This window comes from Scardinius erythrophthalmus, assembly GCF_964197995.2.
Source record: "Scardinius erythrophthalmus genome assembly, chromosome: 18".
Classification (NCBI taxonomy): domain Eukaryota; kingdom Metazoa; phylum Chordata; class Actinopteri; order Cypriniformes; family Leuciscidae; genus Scardinius; species Scardinius erythrophthalmus.
The window spans coordinates 19123737-19148884 of NC_138238.1; the positions used below are offsets into that span (position 1 = coordinate 19123737).

General features: G+C 36.9%; 1 protein-coding gene across 5 annotated transcripts in view; it reads right to left on the reverse strand.

Moving 5' to 3' along the window:
- Positions 1-754: 754 nt before the first annotated feature.
- Positions 755-25148, reverse strand: part of rnls (renalase, FAD-dependent amine oxidase) — a 70133-nt gene continuing 45739 nt past the window's right edge. For 2 of the 5 annotated variants that reach the window (XM_081393272.1, XM_081393273.1), the window contains exons 5-7: positions 21640-21813; positions 11863-12038; positions 987-1277 (exon numbers count right to left, since the gene is read on the reverse strand). In XM_081393272.1, the coding sequence (XP_081249398.1) occupies positions 1125-1277; positions 11863-12038; positions 21640-21813 (503 nt within the window). In that variant the 3' untranslated portion in view covers positions 987-1124. Of the gene's footprint in view, positions 1278-11862; positions 12039-21639; positions 21814-25148 lie in introns of all 5 variants that reach the window. The other 3 variants (XM_081393270.1, XM_081393271.1, XM_081393274.1) reach the window with 3 other exon arrangements.

Consider the following 25148-nt stretch of genomic DNA (forward strand, 5'->3'; position numbering starts at 1 on the left):
CATGGTCATGCTGGTCTAAAAACGTGGTGTGTTCAGGCACATTGTTGGTGCATTGCTATTTTGAGGCAACTGAAATAGACTGCGCCACTGACCAACAAAAACCTAGTCTAAAGTCAATGGCGCAATTTTTTTTGCTATTTAAAGAGCACGTTAGTAATACACACCTATAGGCGGGTCCACAACATGCATACACTTTGTCCCGTAGATTAACCTCGTGCACGAGCTGATCCATTTCCTCTCTGGAGAAGCATTCAGTTTTTCCGCTTGGAAATTTCGTCATGTAAAAAGTTAATCTGCCATGGCGCAAGCGCAACTGGCTTTTAAAGGGAATGGGAGATGAAACGCTGATTGGTTTATTGCACGTTACGCCCAAAACACACCCATTACTCATTAAGAGTAGGAACAACCCTTTTTTACCATGTGCCTTGCGCGCCGACCATTTTTCCCATCGTTAAACTAGCAAAAGTGGATTCGGAAACACCCTAAGTGCACTTGCGCCGTGCACTTTAGACCATGAGCTTAGATCGTTAAAATAGGGCCCTACATCTCATATTTAACTACTACTCACAATTGTGGCGTATTTCGTTACAATTATTACTTTATTTCTCACAATTATTTTAAACTTTTAACTTTAACATTAACTTTTTTTACTCTGAGTTTTACATATATTATAATTACCATAAAACATTTTAAATGGAGTATAGTAGGTCACATAGCAGAACGTCAACTACCCATGTACAGCGACACATTCAAGCATGTTTTAATAATTTTATTAATCTGAAACTAATCACAGGGGAAGGTTGAGAATACATGAATGCATACATAATGTTGGCTACACATCAGAAAACCATAGTCCAATATACTGTGTCAAAGCCAGTGAGGCACCAGCCTCCGTCACAACTGAACCTGCGCAGTGCTCTGTTGTCCTCTAATCCTCAGCATCCGGCACAGACGGTATAATTGGTTTTTGTAACAAAATGCATGTCTGCAGACACAGGCCAGACAGATCTACTGTTCTTTGTGCAGTACATCCATCTTCCTGCGGGGAGGGGCTTAAATCAAAATCAATGTGCCATCCTCCATAACAAAAACAAAAAATAAAGGCGTACTTTCCCACCCCCCTTTTAGAGAAAAGACTTCAGTACATCAAAGACCTTCAGGGCGGACTCGATGCAGCCGTCAAAATTGGAGTGTGTGAAGCCGTCCCCCCCACACACCAGCAGAGGCTGGGAGAGCAGTGTCATCTGCCCAGGGCAATCAGCCACCGATCTGGTCACCTAATTAGAGAACAACAAAATTGAGTGATTGGATGTCCAATAACTGATGCAACCTCATTTTTACTCTGATATTGAGCAAAAAAAAAAAAAAAAAAGTGAATATGGCCGGAGTAGTTCCGTCTTTGTGTGTGTGTGTATGCAAATGAATGCACACTGAAAGTGGAACATTTGTGGGTGATGCATAGTATAACACTGGATATGTTCATTGGACTGTTTATTTCATATCATTGATACTCAAGAAGGCAAAACACAGGAACCAAGCAGCTTTATGTATATATACAGGTACACACAGTACAGCCATTCAAAAGTTTGGGATCGGTACGACTGTTTTTACAATTTAAATTTACAATTTACTATTACTACAATTTAAAATAACTGTTTTCTTTTTGAATATATTTTTAAAATGTAATTTATTCCTGTGATGCAAAGCTGAATTTTCAGCATTATTACTCCAGGATTCTGAAGGATCATGTGACACTGAAGACTGGAGTAATGATACTGAAAATTCAGCTTTGCATCACAGGAATAAATTACTTTTTATAATATATTCACATAGAAAACAGTTATTTTAAATTTTCTAAATATTTAACAATATTACTGTTTTATTTTTGTATTTTTAATCAAATAAATGCAGCCTTGGTGAGCATAAGAGACTTCTTTTAAAAACATTAAAAATCTTACCGATCCCAAAATTTTGAACGGCAGTGTACAGGTATATATATGTAAATACATTCCTTAAGACTTCAGATCATTTCTCATCACTTTATTTTCTTTGTCTCTCATATTTTAAATAAATACTAAACTAAGCATCTTACAGACTTGTATTGAAACCGATGATTATTGAAAGTATGTACAGCCATTTCTTGAGACCTCAATTCAATCAGCACAGTGTTTACAGGAAGGCTTCTCTCTTATCTCTTTCCTCATTTACAACAGAAATATTACTATATGTCTGGCTGGTGACTATGAGGGTGGAGTCAATTGTAATGTTTTGAATAACCTCAACAGAACAGAGATATCAACGGCTGGATTACAAGCACTGAGCTGGTCTGAGTGCATGACAGTACTAAAATACAGTGCACTTCTGAATGCTGCCTAACAGACCTGTTTGACAACTGAATGTGGCACATGGAAAATGTTAAACTAATTAAAATAGTTTAGTTGGACAAAAACAGTCTTCATTTTTATTCAATATCAGGAAAACCACATTGTGGTTTATGGTGTCCAGGCTTCAAATACAGTGGAAAGTATTGTGAAGATACTTTTTTTGCCTGAAGTATCTATAATACACAATAAGAGAGGAGGGTGGACAGACTGTCCATCCATATTTAATGCAGACAGTAAAGGCATTTAAAAGAAGGTTCCGCCAGAGGTGCCCCCTCAGTTTTTTTTTTTTAGCCAAATTATAATTTTACCTTTGATAATTACTTTCCACAATTATTAGGAGGTACTGTACAAAAGTATAATTCCCAAATTTCCAAAATCATAACCTTTTGGTGATTTTCATCAATTCGAAGTCTAAATATATATCATTTAGATTTAGGTAGAACCAAGGAATTTTTGTATGTGGGTGGTAGGGTGAATCGACCAAAATTTGACAAAATATTAATTTGTCAACATAACACAACAGAGTTTTACAAACTAATTAGATATGCATTAATTATCCATTTAAATGTCAACTATTTATGAAAACGACTTTTGTCGATTAGCCAAACTCAACGTGCATTAAGGAATCTGTTTTTAACAACTCCTTTGCATATCTGAACTCCTATGCATATTACAAAAGTATTTATATAATGTATATTATATGTGTGTGTTTGTGTGTGCATACATTTTTCTCTTTATTTGTAATGAAGTACTGAGTAGTTAGTGAGGTACATAAATTCTAAACTGATCAAGAAAAAAAAACTGATTGGTATTGGTAAGGGCAGATACACTGCATAATATTGCGGTATTGGTTTTGGACATGAAAAAGTGGTATCAAGCCAACCCTACTGGTTGTACTGCAGATTTGTGTCCTCATAATGAACATTCTCACAAGAGATGAGGGAGGGAAAGGGCTGTTAATATATTTGGTTAAATATAGAGCTTTTAATAGCAGTGGAGGCGCCTTCATTGGGTCAACCAGAGTCAAGAATAGACTTAATGGTAAAATGAGCAGAATTTGGAGGATACTCGCTGTCTCTGTGGGTTGTGGGTTCTAAAGAGCAAATGGTATGTGTGACCCAGGTTATAACTAGAATAACTAGTTTTTCAAAGCCCTACTTTAAAGCAAAAAAGTTTTAAAAAGCTTTAAGTTTTTGAAAGTTAAGCCTTTGAAATTTAGTTTTAGAAAGTAAGATGTTTTTAAAAAACGACAGATGTTTTGTGGCTGCTCTGTATATGTTGGGTGTGCTGTAGCTGTGTAGTTTTTATATATTAATATTTACAGAGGACAGACATGTTGCACTGCAAACTAAATATCTGGGTTGAACTTCTTTATAAACTGCCTCTATGGTTCATTAAAATGATGTATGTATTCTACAGTCAGCAGTAAATGATACAGGTCCTCACTGTAAATCTGATCCACATTTACAGATAACTCTGAAAGAGCCACAGCTAGAATGGCGTCTCTGCACAATGTTTAAACGTAGAAATGCAGCATGTAAATGACTACTGAGAGTAAACACATTCCCTGCACGGCCCATTACAAAGGCTTCAGCCGGCCCCAAACCTCCGCCAGATAAACATCAAGGTGCAACGCACTAGAGCCAAGGAAATAGTGTCCATTTCCTGGGGCTTTCACTAGGCATCTTACAGACTGAGCGCTATCATCATTCTGTCCAAACTCCCCCTCCCCTCTTGTATCTTTAAATGGTAATCTGTGTGTAAATCAATTGATAAACGTTTGGCCTGAAACATGGCCAAGAACAAATTGTTTGGTTTATTTCGGAGGTACGCTGATGCAAGTAGGGCTGAACTCCTTAACCTCCTTAAATCTGCTTCACCCCAACGTTCCTCTGGTGTACATTCAGTAAAGTTCCAGCATGTCAGAACTTTGGTGCATCAAACTGCAGGGCCCATTCAATTGACAGCCCTAAATCCTACAAATTTATTTGTATTATTTTTAATGAAATTAATGATATACCTAGACCCCACCATGCCTTTTAATTATGAATTGAAGTTATGCATTATTAAGCATGAGTGATAACAAAAGGAATGCACATGTTCTACGCTCAAACAGTGTAGTGCCTGTTGCAAAAAGCATCTACATTTACAGTAGATTGAAAGTCATGACTCATGAAGAGTCTTTCCAGCCATTAGAGTCCGGAGGAGTCAATGACTTTGACATGTGGTGAGTGCGAATGTGTGCTGCTGGTTTATGCTCAGCAAACTGTGATGTGGCAAATGACAGTAAGACCGACTCCTGCTCCATGCCTTCTGTGTGTTTGACCGGGAACTGGCACGTGCACAGGTGTGTGTGTGTGTGTGTGTGTGTGTGTGTGTGTGTGTGTGAGAGAGTAAGCGTTGTGTTCCCGCCTGTGCAGTCTAAACGGGCCTTGGCCCACTCTCTGGCACTCAGCGAGCTCAGCGCTCCCACACAGATGTTCTATGTCCTCTGACCTCAAACTGAGGCCCAACGCTGCATGTCACAGAGGAGCTGAGAGTGTGGGGGCTTCGAAAGAAAATGTCTGTGCGTGTGTGTGTGAGAGAGAATGCAACTGTGCGAGAAAGGGCGCAGTCCCACACAGTGTGTGAATGCATAAAGTACTACTGTAAGATTGTGTGTGTGTGAGCCAAGTGAGTTGGTGGAGAGTATGGATTTCTATGTGTGTGAATCTACCAAGACTCTTCTGAAAAAATTTCACTACTACTGTATTTCCTTAAACTGTATTTTGTCTGTTTTTCAGTATATATATATATATTAGAGAAGAAAAACTGCCAGAAATTGCAAGATAATAAAACAAAATGTGTCATAAATTAGGTTTATTATCAAACAAAATTTAGTAAGGTTTATGCTTAAAAAATGTTTTGTCAAAGTTTTAATATCTGAAAATAAGTCTTAATATCTTATGCATTTTTGCTTCTCAAGTAAATCTTGTTTTAAGGACATATAGATATTTTTTTACTGGAAAACAGTAACTATACAGTAGTTTTTTTTTTTTTTTGCAGTGCAGAAAATTCTCTCCATTCAATAGTGAGGTTTGAAGAAGCCATCAGCCTGGCTTTATTAAAAATGTATGTCTTTTGCTGTATAGCAGGGAGGCTTTTATTAGTAGCACTTGCCTGAATAAGCCAAAACATCTCCGTTTCGCTCTTGCTATATATATGATTACACAGATTAGAGTGGAGCCTTCCTAAGGAAAAACTATTTTTCTCCACAAAATTCTAAATGTAGGGATAAAATAACTAAAAGAAATTAGCTAAAATAAAAATGAAATCTAAAAATAATTAACTATATATGAATTATAAAGGACTGGCCCATGATGAGATGGAACAGGGGATGATAAAAAAATTACTAGAGTATATATATATAGTATATATATATAGTTATATTAAGTATATATATATATAGTTAGTTAGTTAGTTATGGTACTGCCTTCAGTGGCTCAGTTTAAGATTAACTATCTATCTAACTATCTAACATCAAAGTTTACAGTGAATTCTGTTTCAGACCAAATAGTTGTCATGTATGGAAATCATTCTAACAATCAATAACAAAACATTATTAATTGGACTACTATACCACTACCAAAAGTTTTTGAAAGAACAGTTGTGAAATATTACAATTTAAAACAACTTTTTATTTTATATATATATATATATATATATATATATATATATATATATATATATATATATATATATATATATATATATATATATATATATATATATATATATATATTTGGTGCTCAAGAAAAAAATCCGATTATTATCAATGTTGAATAGTCAAGTCAAGTCAACTTTATTTATATAGCGCTTTTCACAATACAGATTGTATCAAAGCAGCTTCACAGTATTAAATAAAATAGTACATCAGTGTTTGTTTCTAGTGTAAAACGTCCACGTTTGGTAATGCTGATCAATAGTATTGTTGATTGATTAATTAAATTAAGTATCCCCAGCTGAGCAAGCCAAAGGCAACAGTGGCAAGGAACCGAAAAACTCCATCAGGTGACCTAACGGAGAAAAAAAACCTTGAGAGATGCGTCTTTAATCTAGTTTTAAACTGGGAGAGCGAGTCTGAGCAACGAACAGTGTCAGGAAGGCTATTCCAGAGTTTTGGAGCTAAATGTGAAAATGATCTCCCTCCTTTGGTTGATCTGGATATCCTAGGTATGACCAAAAGCCTTGAATTTAGTGATCTTAAAGAGCACAATGGATTATAGGGCGATAGAAGATCCATTAAATAAACTGGAGCTAAGCCGTTTAGGGCTTTATAAATCAGTAGCAATACCTTGTAATTAATACGGAACTTTCTAGGTAACTAATGTAGTGATGATAAAATTGGTGTTATATGGTCAAATTTTCTTGATCTAGTAAGAACTCTAGCGGCGGCATTTTGGACTAAATGTAGCTTGTTTATTGAGGATGCAGGACAACCAGCTAATAAAGCATTACAGTAATCTAGTCTCGAGGTCATGAACGCATGAACTAACTTTTCTGCATCAGAAACAGATAGCATATTACGTAGCTTAGCAATGTTTCTAAGGTGGAAAAAGGCTGTTTTTGTAACATATGAAATATGATTTTCAAAAGACAGGTTGCAGTCAAGTATAACACCCAGGTCTTTTACTGTAGAGGATAAAGTAACAGGACATCCTACTATGTTAAAGTTGTCTTGTGAGAGGTTTTGTGGGCGTTTTTTTGAACCGATAAGTATTACCTCTGTCTTGTCTGAATTTAATAAAAGAAAATTGCGCGTCATCCAATCTTTTATATCTTTAACACACTCTGTCAATTTGGATAATTTAGCGTTTTCATCCGGCCGTGATGAAATATATATTTGAGTGCCATCAGCATAACAATGGAAACTAATTCCATGTTTCCTTATAATATTTCCAAGTGGCAGCATATATATTGAGAATAACAGAGGGCCTAACACAGATCCTTGCGGCACTCCATAGTTTACTGGAGTTATGATCGATTTTTCTCCATTTAAATAGACAAAATGGTATCGGTCAGATAGGTATGATCTGAACCAGCTTAATGCTTGTCCTTGAACACCAGTATCATTTTGTAGTCGATCTAAGAGTATTGTGTGATCTATAGTATCGAACGCAGCACTAAGATCAAGTAAAACTAGTATTGAGATACAGCCTTGGTCAGAAGCTAAGAGTAAATCATTTGTGATTTTAACGAGCGCAGTTTCAGTGCTATGGTGCGGCCTGAATCCAGACTGAAACTTTTCATAGATGTCATTTTCTTGTAAGAAAGAGCCTAGTTGGGCAGACACAACTTTTTCTAGTATTTTAGACATAAAAGGAAGATTTGAAATGGGTCTATAATTTGCTAGGTTATTTGGGTCTAATAGGGGTTATGCGGAACATACTTCCGGGTTCTACAAAACGGGTATAACTACTTCCGGTCGTCAGCTACTGAGGTAAACACAGCGTAGGAATGGCGACCTTTTATAGCCGGTGTTTACAGGAGCTACCCATTCTATCCATTTCAGATGCACATCGTATTGCCAAACGGACGTCCAGAGCCCCGAGTACTCCGTTAGATAAAGGATTTACGTTTTTACGCCTCCTCATTTATTCATGATTATGAAGGTATGTAAGTTAGTATATGTAGCTTTTGCTAATGGCACCCGATGTAGAGTTAGCTAACTATCAGTAAGTTAGTTTAGACTTGTATGCTATCAGTAGTTTAACCTTTTATATTTGCTTGCAGACGATTAAAACAATCAAATGAAGACTGCCTTTTATTTTTTTATAAAAAAAAAAATTTCTGATACTTAAGCATTCGTGACATTTTAATTAAAACAGAAATAAGAATTGTATTCTAAAAAAGCGAAAAATAAGTTACCTCAGAGATCACCAACCGCTGCAGATGCGTACTGAAGCGCAAACCGGAAATGCTTATACCTGTTTTCCGGTTCGAACGTTGGGCGTTCCGCATAACCCCTATTGTGGTTTCTTAATGAGTGGTTTTATAACTGCCAGTTTAAATGTTCTTGGAACATGACCTAAAGATAAAGACAAGTTAATAATATTAAGAAGAGGCTCTTCCACTATAGGTAACACTTCTTTCAGTAGTTTAGTTGGTATGGGATCTAATAAACATGTTTTTGTTTTAGAGGAAGTGATAAGTTTATTTAACTCTATTTGTTCTATAGTTGTAAAGCACTGTAATTGTTCTTTCAGGGTGATAATCGAGGCTGAGTTATAAGGCGCGATTGAGGATTGAACATTTACAATTGTGGTTCTGATGTTTTCTATTTTCTCAGTGAAAAAAATTCATGAAATCATTACTACTAAACTGTAACGGAATATTTTGTTCAGGTGACGCTTGCTTATTTGTTAGTCTAGCCATGGTGTTAAATAAAAACCTAGGATTGTTTTGGTTATTTTCTATTAGTTTGTGGAGGTGCTCAGCCCTGGCTACTTTTAGGGTCTTTTTATAACGTGACGTACTGTCTTTCCAAGCGATTCTAAAAACCTCTAAATTAGTTTGTTTCCATTTACGCTCTAAATTACGGGTTTCTCTCTTTAGAAAACGCGTAGTATTGTTGTACCATGGTGCTTTAATTTTCTCTCTGACCTTTTTTAGTCTAATAGGTGCAACAATATCCAATTTTCCAGAGAGAATGGTGCTCATAGTGCTGGTTAGTTCCTCTAGTTCATCTGTTTGTTTGGGTTCACTGAGCAGCTGAGACAGATCCGATAAGCAATTTAAAAAAATTATCTATGGTGGATGGAAGGATTGTTCTGCCTAATCGATAACGCGGCGCAGCATGATATATTACAGGGGTACGTAATATGCAAATTACCATGTAATGGTCAGTTACATCATCACTTTGTGGAATGATATCTATATCGGTTGGATCGGTTCCATGTGATATAATTAAATCCAGTGTATGATTAAAACGATGAGTTGGTCCGGTAACGTTTTGCTTATCCCCAAAGGAGTTTAATAAATCTATAAAAGCAGTCCCTAACGCATCATTTTGATTATATACGTGTATGTTAAAATCTCCAACAATTAATGCTTTATCGACATTGACCAATAGGTCTGAGAGAAAATCTGCAAATTCTTTTAAGAAATCAGCGTAAGGCCCTGGCGGTCTATATACGGTAGCCAAGGCTAAAGATAATAGGGATGTTTTTCTAGAATCTAAGAGCATAACATTTAGTACAAGTACTTCAAATTAAATAAACTTATAACCCGTTTTCTGAGTAACACTAAGAAAATCTCTATAGATTGTTGCAATACCGCCGCCACGACCAATCAGACGGGGCTCATGCTTATAGGAGTATCCTGATGGAGTAGACTCATTTAGACCGAAATAATCATTTGGTTTAAGCCAGGTTTCAGTAAGGCAAAGTACATCGATGCTATTATCTGTGACTATTTCATTTACAATAACTGCCTTAGGTGTGAGTGATCTAATGTTTAAAAGACCTAGCTTTAGAAATTGTTTTTGTTTACTAATAGCAACATTTTCTGTTTTAATAACAATTCGATTTTTCCTAGATCCTGCAGTAGATTTATTATTTATTATTATTATTATCGCACTAAACGAGGAATAGACACAATTTCTATGCAATGTTCTACACTAGTATTTATATCAGTTAATTTGGTGCAGCAGAGACTATGATTTGGACTTTTGGTTACTAGTCAAAAGGTATTTAACATTTTGGAGATGTTATCCGACAGAAGATCCGCTCCGAATCTGCTTGGGTGTAAGCCATCAGCACGGAAAAGCCTAGGACGCTCCCAAAACAGATTCCAATTATTTACAAAGAGCAGTTTCTGCTCATTGCACCATGATGTTAACCATTCATTTAGCGCGAATAATCTACTAAACTTGTCATGTCCTAGACGGTACGTGGGAAGCGGTCCTGACACAATGATGGTTATATCAGGCGATGTGCTGCGTACCGTATCGATCAGATTCCTGAAGTCTTTCTTCAGAAGTTCCGTATGGCGCAGCCTGATGTCGTTCACTCCCGCGTACAAGACCACAGTTCCGACGCGCACGTCACCGTTCAGAATCTCGGGTACGTGAGCAGCGATTTCAGAAACACGAGCACCAGGAAAGCAGTGACTGCGCACCTTACTTTTACCTAATGTAGCGTGGACGTGCCGAACGATGGAATCGCCGATGATCACAGCATCGCGTTCTGTTTCGCGAAGAGGGGAGAAGCGGTTTTGTGTGGATAACTCGAAAACCGGGAGGGTCGGAGAGGGTCTTGGTCTAGACCTGACTCGCGTCTTCCGCTGCGGAAATATTCAGGCTTCGTGGTGGCGTGTTGAACGACATGGCTGATTGCGACCTCGGCGCTCGGGACCGATGCTGAGTAACGCACGGAGTAGACGAGGTCGGAATCAGCGGGTTAGTAACGTTAATCTCTGATTTGTGTGCATCAGAACGTGATGTTTCAAGAGCTAACCGCCGGTCTATCAGTTCGGCTTGTCTCACTAAAAGGTCGTGGATCTGTTTCTCAACAGCTTCCAGCTCAGACTGCACCGCGTGCAGCTCAAATGTGTCCTCACCTGCACCAAAAGGTAGACAACTTACATCTGATATATTCGCCATTTTAACAGATGGACAGTAAGTTAGCAACGACGCTACCAGTGATGCTATCAATATTAATACTAATTTATGACTGAAGTCTTAGATATAATCCGTCTTTTTAGTGGTACGGGTGTAGAGTAGACGCACGATAGGCGAAAAATGTTTGTAAGTGAGTGTTGAGAAGACGCGTTCAGCCTTGATCCACGGACGTAACCTATAGGAGTATCCAGCGTTGGATCACTAATAGGCTTGAGACGCGTCTGCTCAACAGTCCGCGTTGTAACTATGAGGTTTGAGCAGTAGTGCTTCTCAGTGAGGAAAAGTAGAAAATGTTTGTTGTAAGTAAGTTTAAAGAGTAAAATCAAGAATTATAAATCAAATTGATGGAGCTCCAAAGACAACAACGCGTTCAGACGCGACGCATGCGCATTCGACAACAGGAAGTGAGCCACACACTTTAGTGTCTGTATTCTAAAAATATAGAATACAGTTGTACTGTTAATATTTTTGTGAACACCACAATATGTTTTTTTTTAGGATTCTTTGACGAATACAGTTTACAACAACAGCATTTATTTGAAATAGAAATAGTTTGTATCATTAAAAATATCTTTACTGTCACTTTTGACCAATTTGCTGAATAAACGTACCTATTACTTAAAAAAAAAATATATATATATACACATATACATATATATATATATATATATATAACATATACATATATATATATATATATATATATATATATATATATATATATATATATATATATATATATATATATATATATATTCTGAATGGTAGTGTTTTGAGTTTCTCAGTCAAATTTTCACACACAGATTAATGTCGTCTCACCTGTGAGTACCTCCATTTCTGACACTTGATGCTGTCAGGTTCAGGAAGCTCTGGCATCACCTTTTCCAGCTCTTCCAGGATGATGGGCTGTACCACATTATTTTCCTCCTCCAGGTGCTGGATGCCAAAGGGCACACTGGTGTGGACCACCACAGAAGGTCCGCAGTCCTTCGATGCTGCGAATGATACACAGATAATCATCAGGCTCACGTGTGCCTGCTTAAGTCATGAAGTACCTAATTCACAGATCCTACATTGTGTGCTACAGTGAGAGGAGAACTGCGAAAAGTTAAGTAAGGAAATTTCAAATAGAGAAAGAAATTATGGTGAGATAAACAACAAAGACAGCAGCAAGAAAAGCAACGACACAGGCTGGAAATGCCACAAACAGTTTATTCTTTATTAAAAAATGTATATATATTTTTTTATTTATTTTGCATGTCATAGGAAACATCAACTGGAGGATGTCTTTGACATAATGTTATGCAAGTTTTATAGGGACACTGCACCAAAAACAGAACATTCGGTCATCATTTACTCAACCTTATGTCATTCCAATCATCTATGTCTTTCATTCTATTGTGTAACACCGTGTCCTAACCAGACGTGATGCTATAAGATTCCAGCGACAATATAATTTGTCTGTCCACACAAGAAGCGACGCGACTGTGATATGCATCAAAATCAATCAAATCGCACAGCCATTCAGAACAGCATGTGGGCGGAGTCTCGTGGCAAGTGCACAGCACCAGAGTGTAATCTTGACGGCTCTCTCAAGAAAATGGATAAGTAGGCTACATAATCAAATTCACAAATATTACACCATTTAAACATTATTAAAAATACATAGGCTACTGAGTTACTAAAACAATCTTTGTCAAAGAATACACTTGTTTGTTCACAGTTTGAACGTTCTTGTTTCCGTTTGTTTAATTTCAAGATCTGAGGTGAATTATCCATTGTTGCTTTTACAGTTACAAAGCTGGGAGCACTAAATGATATTCAAAGTCACATTGCATGCTTTTAACATTAAAAAAAGCACATAAACAGTACCTGAGATTATCATTGCCACACATTGTTCCAGCCGCGACGTTGCAGAAAAATAGAAACCGTTTCTAAAATAGAATCGTCGCATGTCGCCGTCGTGGCTGGTTAGGACAAAAACTCTGATTAACATGGAAAAGATACCATTTATTGCGTGTCGCGGCGTTGCGTGTAGTTAGGACATGGTGTAACACAAAAGAATGAAAGTCAGTGGGAAATAATCAACACTGGATCACATTAACAAAAAACACAGACACACGTTACAATATAGACGATATTACCAAAAGTATTGGGACACCCCTCCAAATCACTGAGCACCTAGGCAATGCATGCAGACTGCTTCTACAAACATTTGTGAAAGAATGGGTCGTTCTCAGGAGCTCAGTGAATTCAAGCGTGGTACTGTGATAGGTGGTTGCCCCATGAGCAATAAGCAATTGGGAACAACAGCAACTCAGCCACGAAGTGGTAGGCCATGTAAAAATCACAGAACGGGTCAGCGCATGCTGAATCATTAGATACAGACCTCCAAACTTCGTGTGGCCTTCAGATTAGCTTAAGAACAGTGCATAGAGAGCTTCATGGAATGGATTTCCATGGCCGAGCAGCTGCATTCAAGCCTTACATCACCAAGTGCAGTGCAAAGCATCGGATTCAGTGTATAGCACGCCGCCACTGGACTCTAGAGCAGTGGAGACCTGTTCTCTGGAGTGACGAATCACGCTTCTCTGTCTGACAATCTGATGGACGACTTGGGGTTTGCCAGTTGCCAGAAGAACGGTACTTGCCTGATTGCATTGTGCCAAGTGTAAGGTTTGGTGGAGGGGGGATTATGGTGTGGGGTTGTTTTTCAGGGGTTGGGCTTGGCCCCTTAGTTCCAGTGAAAGGAACTCTTAATGCTTCAGCATACCAAGACATTTTGGACAATGTCATGCTCCCAACTTTGTGGGAACAGTTTGGGGATGGCCATACCTTCCTGTTCCAACATGACTGTGCACCAGTGCACAAAGCAAGGTCCCTAAAGACATGGATGAGCGAGTTTGGTGTGGGGGAACTTGACTGGCCTGCACAGAGTCCTAACCTCAACCCGATAGAACACCTTTGGGATGATTTAGACTGCGAGCCAGGCCTTTTCGTCCAACATCGGTGCCTGACCTCACAAATACGCTTCTAGAAGAATAGTCAAAAATTCACATAAACACACTCCAAAACCTTGTGGAAAGCCTTCCCAGAAGAGTTTAAGCTGTTTTAGCTGCAAAGGGTGGGCCAACTCCATATTAAACCCTATGAATTAAGAATGGGATGTCATTAAAGTTCATGAGCATGTAAAGGCTGACATTTATTTTGCCAATATAGTGTATCATTTTCCATTCATACAGGCTTGGAATAACATGAGGATGAGTAAATGATGGCAAAAGTTTCATTTTTGTAAAATGTATCTCTTAGTCAAGCTAGCTGTTGCATATTCACTGCACATATAACATGACCAACTTTATTTGTTAGTCATAACAAGTTAGTGTGAGTAGTGTTAAGTAACAGTACTCAGCAGCCTACCCTTCTCCAGACGATGGTTTCCTAGTGATATCATCTATGGGCACACCAAACCCCATGATCTAATGCTTTACGGGCCGAGCTCATCGGCAGAGACATGACCCATGACTGAGAACAGGCCTAATATATCAGCCTTGCACATAGTGTAGTGATTTCTCTAATGACACTGTTTTAAAACACATATTTAATATGATTGGAGGAAATCATGCTTTATTGGGCTCCATAAACATGGGCCTGTGTTTGAGCAGCTGGAGTGATTTGGCCCAATGACTCAAGTAGGATGAAGATGCTGAAAGCCATTGTTGATCAATGCTTGAGGAACGAGGGCTGGGTCTGAATAAAACCCAAGAGACTAGCTAAAGCTTAAAATTAAAGCCTCTGGCAGATTCACATGGTAACAGATTGAGTTTATGATCACCTGTGAGGAGGAGCTTTATACTTAAGTAAGATCTATTCTGTTCAGTAAAGTTTTATGGACCAACAGAGAACGATGAGCCATTTAAATCATGACCACTGGCATAAATGTGGAAAAAGTCAAGCAAATCACATCCACATGCTATACCCAGGCCTGGTCCTTAAATAATATTGGGCTAATAAATAAATCAAGTATGCCTGAAAATAAAGTTTTGGATAAAACCCTTGATGAATAACAAATGATTAAGGTTAGTTTATGACTAATAGCATCCAAACAGGGCTTTTCACACTACACTTAACAGTGAGATTAAGTCTTTTTAAACTACAGATAAGGCTAGTTTTTGATGAGTTTCAGAAGACGTCGGACAACAAAATTACATGGCAACATTTCAACAGATAGACAAGAAGTTATTAAAACTAAGTCGTTGAATGTTGCATTTGCATAATCAATATGAGTATTATCCTCAAAAATATGCAATAAATAACCCAGTTTACAGTTTTAAGTGTGAAATGTTGAAACTAGATTACCCAGGATAAATAACAGTACAAGAGAATAAAGTTTAAGATAAAGTTAAGAATGACCCAGGGTTCAACTTCACATTTTTCAATTGTGAAAAGTCTATAGGAAAAGGCTGGTTTAAGTCAATACCACCACAGGTAACAGACTGTGTCAATAGAGGAGGTACATGTGATGAATCAAGTGCCTCTGTTGGATAAATAACAGAAGAAAATGGATAGATATAAATTCTTGTCCAAAATTCCAGGTCATGAAATACTAGATTGTGCCCTCATAGTTATATACCTGTACGTTTGCGCTACCATTCAAAAGTTCAGTGTTGGTTAGATTTGTTTTTATGCTTTTGAGAGAAGTTACTTATGCTCACCAAAGTTGCATTTACTTAATCAAAAATACAGTAAAAACAGTAATATCATGAAACAATATTTTATTACAATATAAAATAACTGTTTTCTATTTTAATACATTTTAAAAAAAAATGTATTACTCTGATGGTAAAGAAGAATTTTCAACAGCCATTACTCCAGTCTTCAGTGTCACATGATCCTTCAGAAATCATGATATGTTGATTTGCTAATATTAATGTTGACAATAGTTGTGCTACTTAATATTTTTATGGAAATGGAAAGATATGAGGTTAAAAATAACAGCTTTTATTTTAATGTAATTTTTTTGTTAATGTATAAGTTTTTAATGTCAATTTTTGATTCATTTAGTGCATCTTTAGTGCAATTACAGACTAATTATTTACATTTAATTGAATTTAATTGAATTACTTGAATAGAATATTGATCATTTTATTATATGTCAATGGCAATTTATTTCTAACTCATTTATTTGTGTTTGACTTACAGTATGTTTACTTAACCCTCTGTTCTTCAGTCATTTTTTTACCTAAAAAATACCTTATACCTTTTTTTTTTTTAAAGATTTTTTACTTAATCGGAATGGTACGAAACTTGGTAAAGGAAACTTGTACAACAACAACAACAACAACAACAACAAAACAAATCATGGAGATGATTCATAAAGGTTAAATGGTCCTGAAAAAAAATAGTCACACTACTCAAGATAAAAAATGACCACATTGGAAATGAATGGAAGATGAATTTAATCTAGTGGAAGCTTTTGGGACTGCACTCAAACAAAATCTTACTGAAAACTCATTTTTTAAGATATCAAGCTCAAACTTCAAGCTTCAAAAAACTTGTTTAGATGTATGGCTTTGATTTTCTTGAGGTTTTAGAGTAAAACGTGTTTTTGAAAATATATATTTGATATAAAAAGTTCACTTTTTAAAACTTTTTCCACTTCAGCAATAATTTGCCCAGTGTCGTCTTTAAAAAGAGATCAAACTTAAGTCTGTGCTCTAAAGCATTCAAGATTTATGACGGTTTAAGTTGGAAATTTCATTTTCAGGCCTATGCTCACAAATTAATAAATGGATTATAATAACTACAGCATAAATATAATTTAGTACCATAAAATTGCGTAAAAATACAAAATATTAAATAAAAAACGTGAAGACCACCAGAGGGTTAATTAGGCTTTTGATTGAGTTAAAATGGCTAACTAGTTTATTTGGTTAATTTTCTTATTTCTTAAAACCATTTAAATACAAATATGAAAAAAGCAATAAATTAGAGAACACAAACCATGAGAACATGCTGTTTGAGGATGTAGGAAAAGGTTTCAGATATTAGCTGCAATGCTGGCATGGTACAAGCGAGGGAAAGAGGAAGTCATTTTTTCAGTGGTATTCTCTTGCTTATGTAAGAGTTTACAAGCATTACAAGCTAAACCTAAAGAGATTACCACATAACTTTTTCATTTCACTTCAAATCAGCCAAATTTATGGCAGGATTGATGGAATGATTAACTTCACAATTATAGAGAATTGTTTTTGTAAAAAGAACAAAGTATCTGAAGAGATAATAGCTGAAATTATTGTTCTAACCAGTCTAGGTTGACTTTGGCTGACCATTATGAATATCAGAACAGGGCTGAAACACAGAGACATGGTCATTTTCCGTTTGCAGAGCAGTCAGACTATATACGTGTTTGGCACAGTGCCAGGCAGAGAGGAGGGGAAAAGGAGAAGCAGAGGGTGAGAGAGAGAGAGAGAGAGAGAGAGAGAGAGAGAGAGAGAGAGAGAGAGAGAGAGAGAGAGAGGAGAGAGAGAGAGAGAGAGAGAGAGAGAGTGCTTCCTTTACAAAAAAAGAGTTTGAGTGTTTATTTGTAAGTGTGCATGTGCCAGAATGTGACTGTGCATGAGAGAGAGAGGTCATAAAGCGTGGGTAGAGGGCTGGCATCGTGCCTGCTGGTTGAGTCACTTATTTCTTGCTGGGGGCAGAGCTTGTCACAAAGTTCACAGGGTGAATAGGAAACTGCATGTACTGCCTGACAGAAAATAACTTACATATGAATTAAACGTATAGTCATTTTTTTCCCCTCATTAACCCTTTAAGCCCTGAAGGCATTTTTAGACATGTTTTTTCCAAAGTGACATACACAAAAGTAAAGACTCATAACTCCAAATAGCAAGCAGAGTCCAAATGTACAGTAGGTATCGTTTGATAGAAAACCTTTTAAATTTTTAGGGGAAAAAAAATCATTACATTCTCATGCTGGGAAACTGCTGATAAAAGACAACAATAAAAATAATTGATGAAAAAACAATAATGCTCTAATGAAATTTACATATAATTCTTGTTTGATATGCAATTACTCAGGAAGGAAATAAGGTAGGAGGACAAGCTGCATCTGGATCAAATTTTGTGGAGATAGCATAAAGTAATCAAAAGTTACAGCATTTGGAACCAAGGCAGCTTTTTTGTTTAGCCTAGGAAGGCATTTTTAAAATGGTTGTCCCTCCGTGAGGAATATCTTGTGATCAACACAATGGATTATGTTGATTTTGGAATCAATCGGGAGCATCCACAGTAAGGAATGATTTTATGTAATGCGATTTTCTGTGCATGTTTCATGAAGTTACAAGCGTAAACGCCACATGAAAACTACATTTTACATAGCTAAATGTGCTCCTATGGAGTTTTATGTGTTATAACTCCATGAGAGTATATCTTCAGATCGAGAAGATCAGATCTTTTTAATCGTGATCTGCAGTAAATAATGATGTGCCACTTTCCACGATCGGAGCATGTTTCATGTTTCAGTTATGAGCGAAAACAACATAAATGCTGCATCCGTATATTATTTACATGTGAGTCTTCACGTACAAAAACCCGTTCAAGTTTAGTCAAAGCCCAAAACATTTATGCTTGTATTCTACTCTGTGATACCTTTCTAATGAAATATGACACATGACTATCTGAGCTGTATGATGTTTTTGACATATTACACGCATAGTATAAAAAAGTATTTAATAAATAAATAAAAAACTCTTTTTATATATCAGCAAATAACTCAGCACAACCTAGGAGTTAATCAAATTGGCTAAATGCATCGTAAAGTTCAGACACTTTTTGTGTTGATCAAGGCAGTTGTTTTGAAATATATGATTATTAATTTTTTCGTAGCTAGGTGGCGCCTGCCGGCAGAACACTCCGTTTTAGAGGGACTATTCGATCAAAGTGGTTAGATGTATTAAAAAGCTGAGCATTAAAAAGTTTCTAAGCTTGTGATACATGATTTTGTGATACATACAGTATTTTGTTTTATTCCATTTTTCAAACACTAATAACTTCATCTTGATAACCCCTTCGCTTGAGGAATAAATGAATCATGCAGAGTCTGACTGCAGCCAAATCATCTCTACAATTAGTGAAGTGTGTCATTTTTCATGCTAAAATACTCCCTGACACAACAACACTGGCTCAAGAAATTTACTCACCTTCATGACATTCTAAACGTGTATGACATTTTTTCTCATGGTGAACACGAACAAAGAAATGTTGTAGGATAAAAATTCTTTTCATTCGGCTTTATTGATTTGGGACTTTTTTAATGCTTCAAAAAGGACGTAAAAGCACCATAAAGATATCATAAAAGTAGATAATACGGTTAGCCCTAGTTGTTCTTGAGAGTTCATGAGAGTAGTGATATTTGATTCATGAACAAATCTGTTGGGTCAAATCTTTTCAATGAATACAACTCACAAAACCAACTTGAAAAATTCTTTCCCAAATCTGACTGATCTGGTTCTCGAGTTCAACTCAATGATTTACAGCAGCTCACTAGAGGGAAGGATTTTTACTGAGTTACTTTGGTCTATTCTTCACAAAAAGCTATATGATTTCAGAAGACTCTGAATATAGCAAGCAGTTTGGACCACTTTTACGATACCTTTATGGTGCTTTAGCATCCTTTTCGTAGCTTGAAAGCCTCATTAGCCATGGGTACTAAACTCAATGAAAAGAGAAAATTTCTCTTTTTGTCTTCCACAGACAAAAGAAAGTCAAACTTGTTTGGAGCAACATGAGGGTGAGTAAAAATAACAGAATTTTCATTATTGATTGGACTATACCTACAATTTCCTCCTTTAATTACATACATAATGTTTTAATTAGATAATTAATCACATCCAGAGAACATTAACGTCCATAACGCCCACATCCAGACACATTAGTATTAACTACGGTGATCCCAATCCCATCTGAATCAGTACATGAAATGACAGACATCCCATGATTATAAGTTAAACGTCCTTTAGAAAATGAATCCTGTCTGAATAGTCATTTTTCTTTGGTATTCTGGTAGCAAGTTTCATACTTCATATGTAATCAAATTCATATTAATTATGAACCAGTTCTGTTTTTGGGAAACCATCATCTAGCTCTGATCTACCTCATTCCACATTTACTGAACGGCATAAATGGGTTTCTCGCCAGACGCTCAGGAACACAGTAATAGCTTATCATTAGCGGCCTGCCAAAAAGTTTTCAAAGAGAGCTTGGGGTGCTCTGTGAGATCAGACTCAGACCTACTTTACTGGAACTACAAGCAAAACACATTACAGAAATGAAAAGGAAGATTAAAGCATGGTCGTGTGAAAGCTGAGGAGGCTGGAAGGAGTGTGCCGGGCTAAAAGACCAGCACAGCAGAATGCAAAATTTAACAGCTCCCCTAATTATGATGTTGCCCTCGGAAACACTGGAGTGGATGAAAGGTGACAGGTGTAGAGGCTGTTTTCACAAGACTATTTCCACTGGGCTACTGCAGATACACCGTCATGGACTTACAGGCTTTGTGAGGAAAAACTCATAAACACAGGAACAGACACAAATCACACACAAATTCTTCACAAAAAAAAAAGCTTTTTTTAGTCATGCGTACACAAAAATCATAAACAACAAGACACGCACATACACACATATCTAGAATACACATGAGCTCTGTTCCCAAACCTAGTGAGGTGCCTCACTGTTTGCTGTTCACATAGAATTAATAAAACAAAAAACAAAACCAACTAATAAAATTAAATGCTTTAAAACGGTCTAACACAAATGACACACAAACAGTGACAAAACTGAGTTTTCCGTTCCATTTCGCCTCTGGCTCATCATCTGTTGACTTTCTAGCAGCTCCCTGTTTTAATTACTTAAATGTGTAATATGACAAAAATCCTTACCAGGATATAAATCTCTGTTATTGCCTTTGTTACAGCACTTTTATATGTGCTAGACAAAATTATATAATACAATATAGCTATTTATCTAAAATCTATATCATAGTTTTATATTGTAATATCACCAGGCTCTAAATCTAAAGCACTAAGGCATAATAGACATAACAGTATGACTTTGTGTAAAGCTGCTTTAAAAACAGTGTGTATGGTGAAAAGCGCTATTAAATTTGACTAGTGAATTTGACTTGCTAATAAATTTGACTAGACTTGATACATTTTCAAGGCAGACAAACTCAGTGTTGTAATTTAAAGAAAAGGCAGAAAAGGACAGACACTGACAGGAACAGGGTGGAATAGGGACAGTGTATTAGAAATGTCTTTAGGGCTGTCAACCAAAAAATGAAAATAACGTGTCACCATCGAAACAGTGTCCTTTTTGACACTGTCTGAAACTGATTATGACCATGACCATGTGTAAAAGTCAATGGGCATCAGTTTGGATTTGAAAAAATAAATCGGATTTAAAAACCAAATCAGATTTGTGTGCAGTGTGAACAAAGATCTTGAAACACAGTGAGAGAAAGAAACAGAAAATGCAGAGAAACAGAACGAAACGTCAGAGCGGGAGTTGGAGATGAGAGGAGGAAAATATGAAGGCACTGACCTAAATTGCGCTTTTTATCATCTATTGCAATGAAGCGAATGCAGGGATTATTGGAGACGTACTTGGCCGCCCAAGGGACGTCGATTCGTGCGTCGGCTTTGTAGAAGAGTCCAAGTGCGTAGCGGGAAGAGTAGCTGACAGCCTCCAGCTTCTTCCTCTGATTCTCCCCCATCACTGCACAGACACACACAAACACAACAGCACAGGATGAAGCCTCTGGGCCTCCGTTAGTTCACTTCAGACAGACGCCAGAGTTGGTGCCTGTGAAGAACGGGCCTGTAGCATTCATAACGCAGAGATCAAATGAGGGAACACTGTGCCGTCAACTCACAGAGCTTCTACAGCACCAAGTCTGATAACACACATGGGTTAGTGTGATTTGAGTGTGTGGCTGATGTGTAGTGCCGATAAAACACAACCAACTAGTCCCTTTTTGCAGCTGAGATGAGCCTGGCGGAGGTTGAAATGGACAGTGAGTGACACTTTAATGAGAATGCGGTGCATGGACTGATTCGCTTGTGCATGTGGGGCTGTTTTTTTTGTTGTTGAAAAATGCTGTCCTTGTTTCCTGTCTGGAACATCTGTTATTTATTGGAAACAAGCAGTCACACTAAGGCCTGCTTTAGTTATTTAGGGCCCACAGGTACTGAGTGTAGTGGAGGTCAAAGGTCAGCCCTTGTGGAATCAAATGCATATTTCTACTCAAAGACACCCCTGTTTCCAGTAAGGAAGAAAGCATTTCACGGACAACCGACAGAGAGACTTGATCAACATTAGTCTATCTGAGAAGTATCTTCCCCTCCTGAAGCAACAAACAGATGTTTGGTGAAAAGTGATGAACAGAATGCTAACTCATCATTTTCCCCTTGCACATGTGTAATTCAGTTCCAAAGGGCAGTGACAGTGTCAACAAGCTCGGGCACCCCTCTGTGGCCCCAGTTAATCCATATAACGTTTAAAGACCTCATGAAATCAGTTTCCTTTCCTGTGTTGATGTAATTCCAATTGAAACAGGAAATTTAGGTGGGACTTATCGAATGGCCTGTCCTTTATAAAAAAGCAAAGAAAAAAAAGGCATAAGTCGGAATTTTTTTATTCTTCTTTTAATGATTCCGGGTTCTCTAACTGTTCAAAAAGCCTATTATTTTACATATATTTAATTATGAAATATATTTAATTAACATTACATTAAGATTCATTATTATTAATATTAATTTGTTGCACAGTTTTAACCTGTATGATTTTGTTGATTCTGTCTGTATCACTGAAAGAATACAGATGCAAGAACCGAAAAACGAAACAAACGTAATTTAATTCCAGTATTTTTTCCACTGTGTAAACAGTTCTTAATTCAGATAAAATCTGTGCAGATGAGTCAGCAATTTTTTGCTCTGTTTTCCGAAAAGAGAAAGGCTGTTCATTTCAAATGTATATATCTGCTAAAAGTGTATTCTGTCACTTATAGCTATAATAAGCATATAGACAATAAATGTACAGTAGAATATAGATGACCTCAAAGTTCCCTCTCAGTCAATCACTTTTCGACGTTATGTCAGAACTGACTGATGCATTGGGATCTTGCCCGAGAGCCCAATCACCTTTGAGTGGTAACAAAACGTGAGATTTGCATGGCAAGCAAGGAATTACACATTTAAGAATCTGTTTAACATCTGCTGATCTTGCATCTTTACATAACATCACATGAAAAACTAAGGGGAAGTACATTGTATTTAGCATTTAACCCTCTGAGGTCGACAAACGCGCGGGCGCGTTTTGCTGGATTTTCTCCACATTGTAGCACTATAAACTTAAATTACTCCGTCATTTATGGTCATACAGAAAAAAGAAATATAAAAAAAGAATCTGTGATATTTCTCCTTTTGTATGTGTCCACTTACAATCAAATCAAAACATTGTGCTTTTGTAAAATAAAGAAAATAAACAGGGTGTGCGTTCTGCCTCTCCGTTGCGGCGAACTTTTTTTTCTTGAGCACTTCTATAAACTGAAACAAAACTCAGCGAATACTTGTCACACATTTATGAGCCATATACCTTTATAAACATTTAAGTGTGTACTTTTAAATGATCGGATTCAAAACGAAAACAAATATTCTCTGTTTAAGTAATTTGTATAAAACCAACAAGATGTCCAGCTTCTCAAACGCTTGCTCATTACAGTTAATTTGGCCACGCCCACTCGCGCAAAAGATATTCACATGCAAATCTCCACATGGAACGCGAACTCGCTCATTACCTCAACAACAAAACACTTCACTTCACTTTTCGTCGAGTTTGAAAGACGTGCCTGAGCTTACATTGGATTTAGGCTACCTCAGAAGAAGAAGAACGCGATTTGAAGACAAGAAAGATGTAAGGTAATAAATTCTTACATATTAGTTTGTTATTGTTGCATAAATGTCACGTTGCAGTTGAACTGTTGCTAGATATATGGGGAATATTATAATATTTAGACCCGTGTTTACTGTTACTGTGTTTGTGGATATCTGCTCAAACGTAGATATGTATATGGTAACCATAATGTTTTATATTTGAGCGCAATCGCGTTTGAATGTATCATATTTTGGATAGCGATCGCGTTTGAATGCATCATATTTTGCAGCGCGATCGCGTTTGAATGTATCATATTTTGGATCGCGATCGCGTTTGAATGTATCATATTTTGCAGCGCGATCGCGTTTGAATGTACTGTATCATATTTTGGATGAAAAGCAAAACGCACCAAACGGCTTCATGTTTTTATTATGATCTCATTTCATATCATCATAACGGATGGAAACATTTGAAGTAACATGATAATCAATATATTTTTCTCTAGCTTAGTTGTTACTGAAATCTTTTGGAAGATTTATACTGCTATAGGTTATTTATTGTTATTATTATTTTATCCGGCACTGCGCATATACCTTATGCCTACAAGGCACAACACAAACAAACCTGGTGTTCATTATATTATATATTGTTGGAAACATTTGTGTGTGTGTGTGTGTGTGTGTGTGTGTGTGTGTGTGTATTGGAATTTTAAAAAGCAATTTTAACCAGAAAAATCTAATATTTATTTCCAAAATCGTGCAGGCCTTTCTCTTGATATCAGTATGTTCACTTTTTTTTTTCAGGGCCCAGATGTCACTGAGGACTTCAACATTCACATGAGTCTCTGTACGTGAACATGGTAAAGTGAAAATCTTGGAAATGAAAGGTATGTACAATGTTTTTAGGAATGGCACAAAGGTCTCTGTCTTTGAAGTGCTTTTTTGGCATTTGTTGTGTATTTTTGGATTATGTTGTGTTGTAAATAAATCCAAACAATTTAAAAGCCATTCTTTTTTAAATCTCCTCATTTACAGTATTGTGCAAGGTTGCTCAGAATGACAGGGCCTGATAGCTCCTAATAGGGCTGTTAGGGGAGGTTCTTTGTCTTTCTCAGGTGTGGAAAAGCTTACATATTAATGAGCTCCCGCATAAAGCTTTTTCACACAAAACAGGTCGTA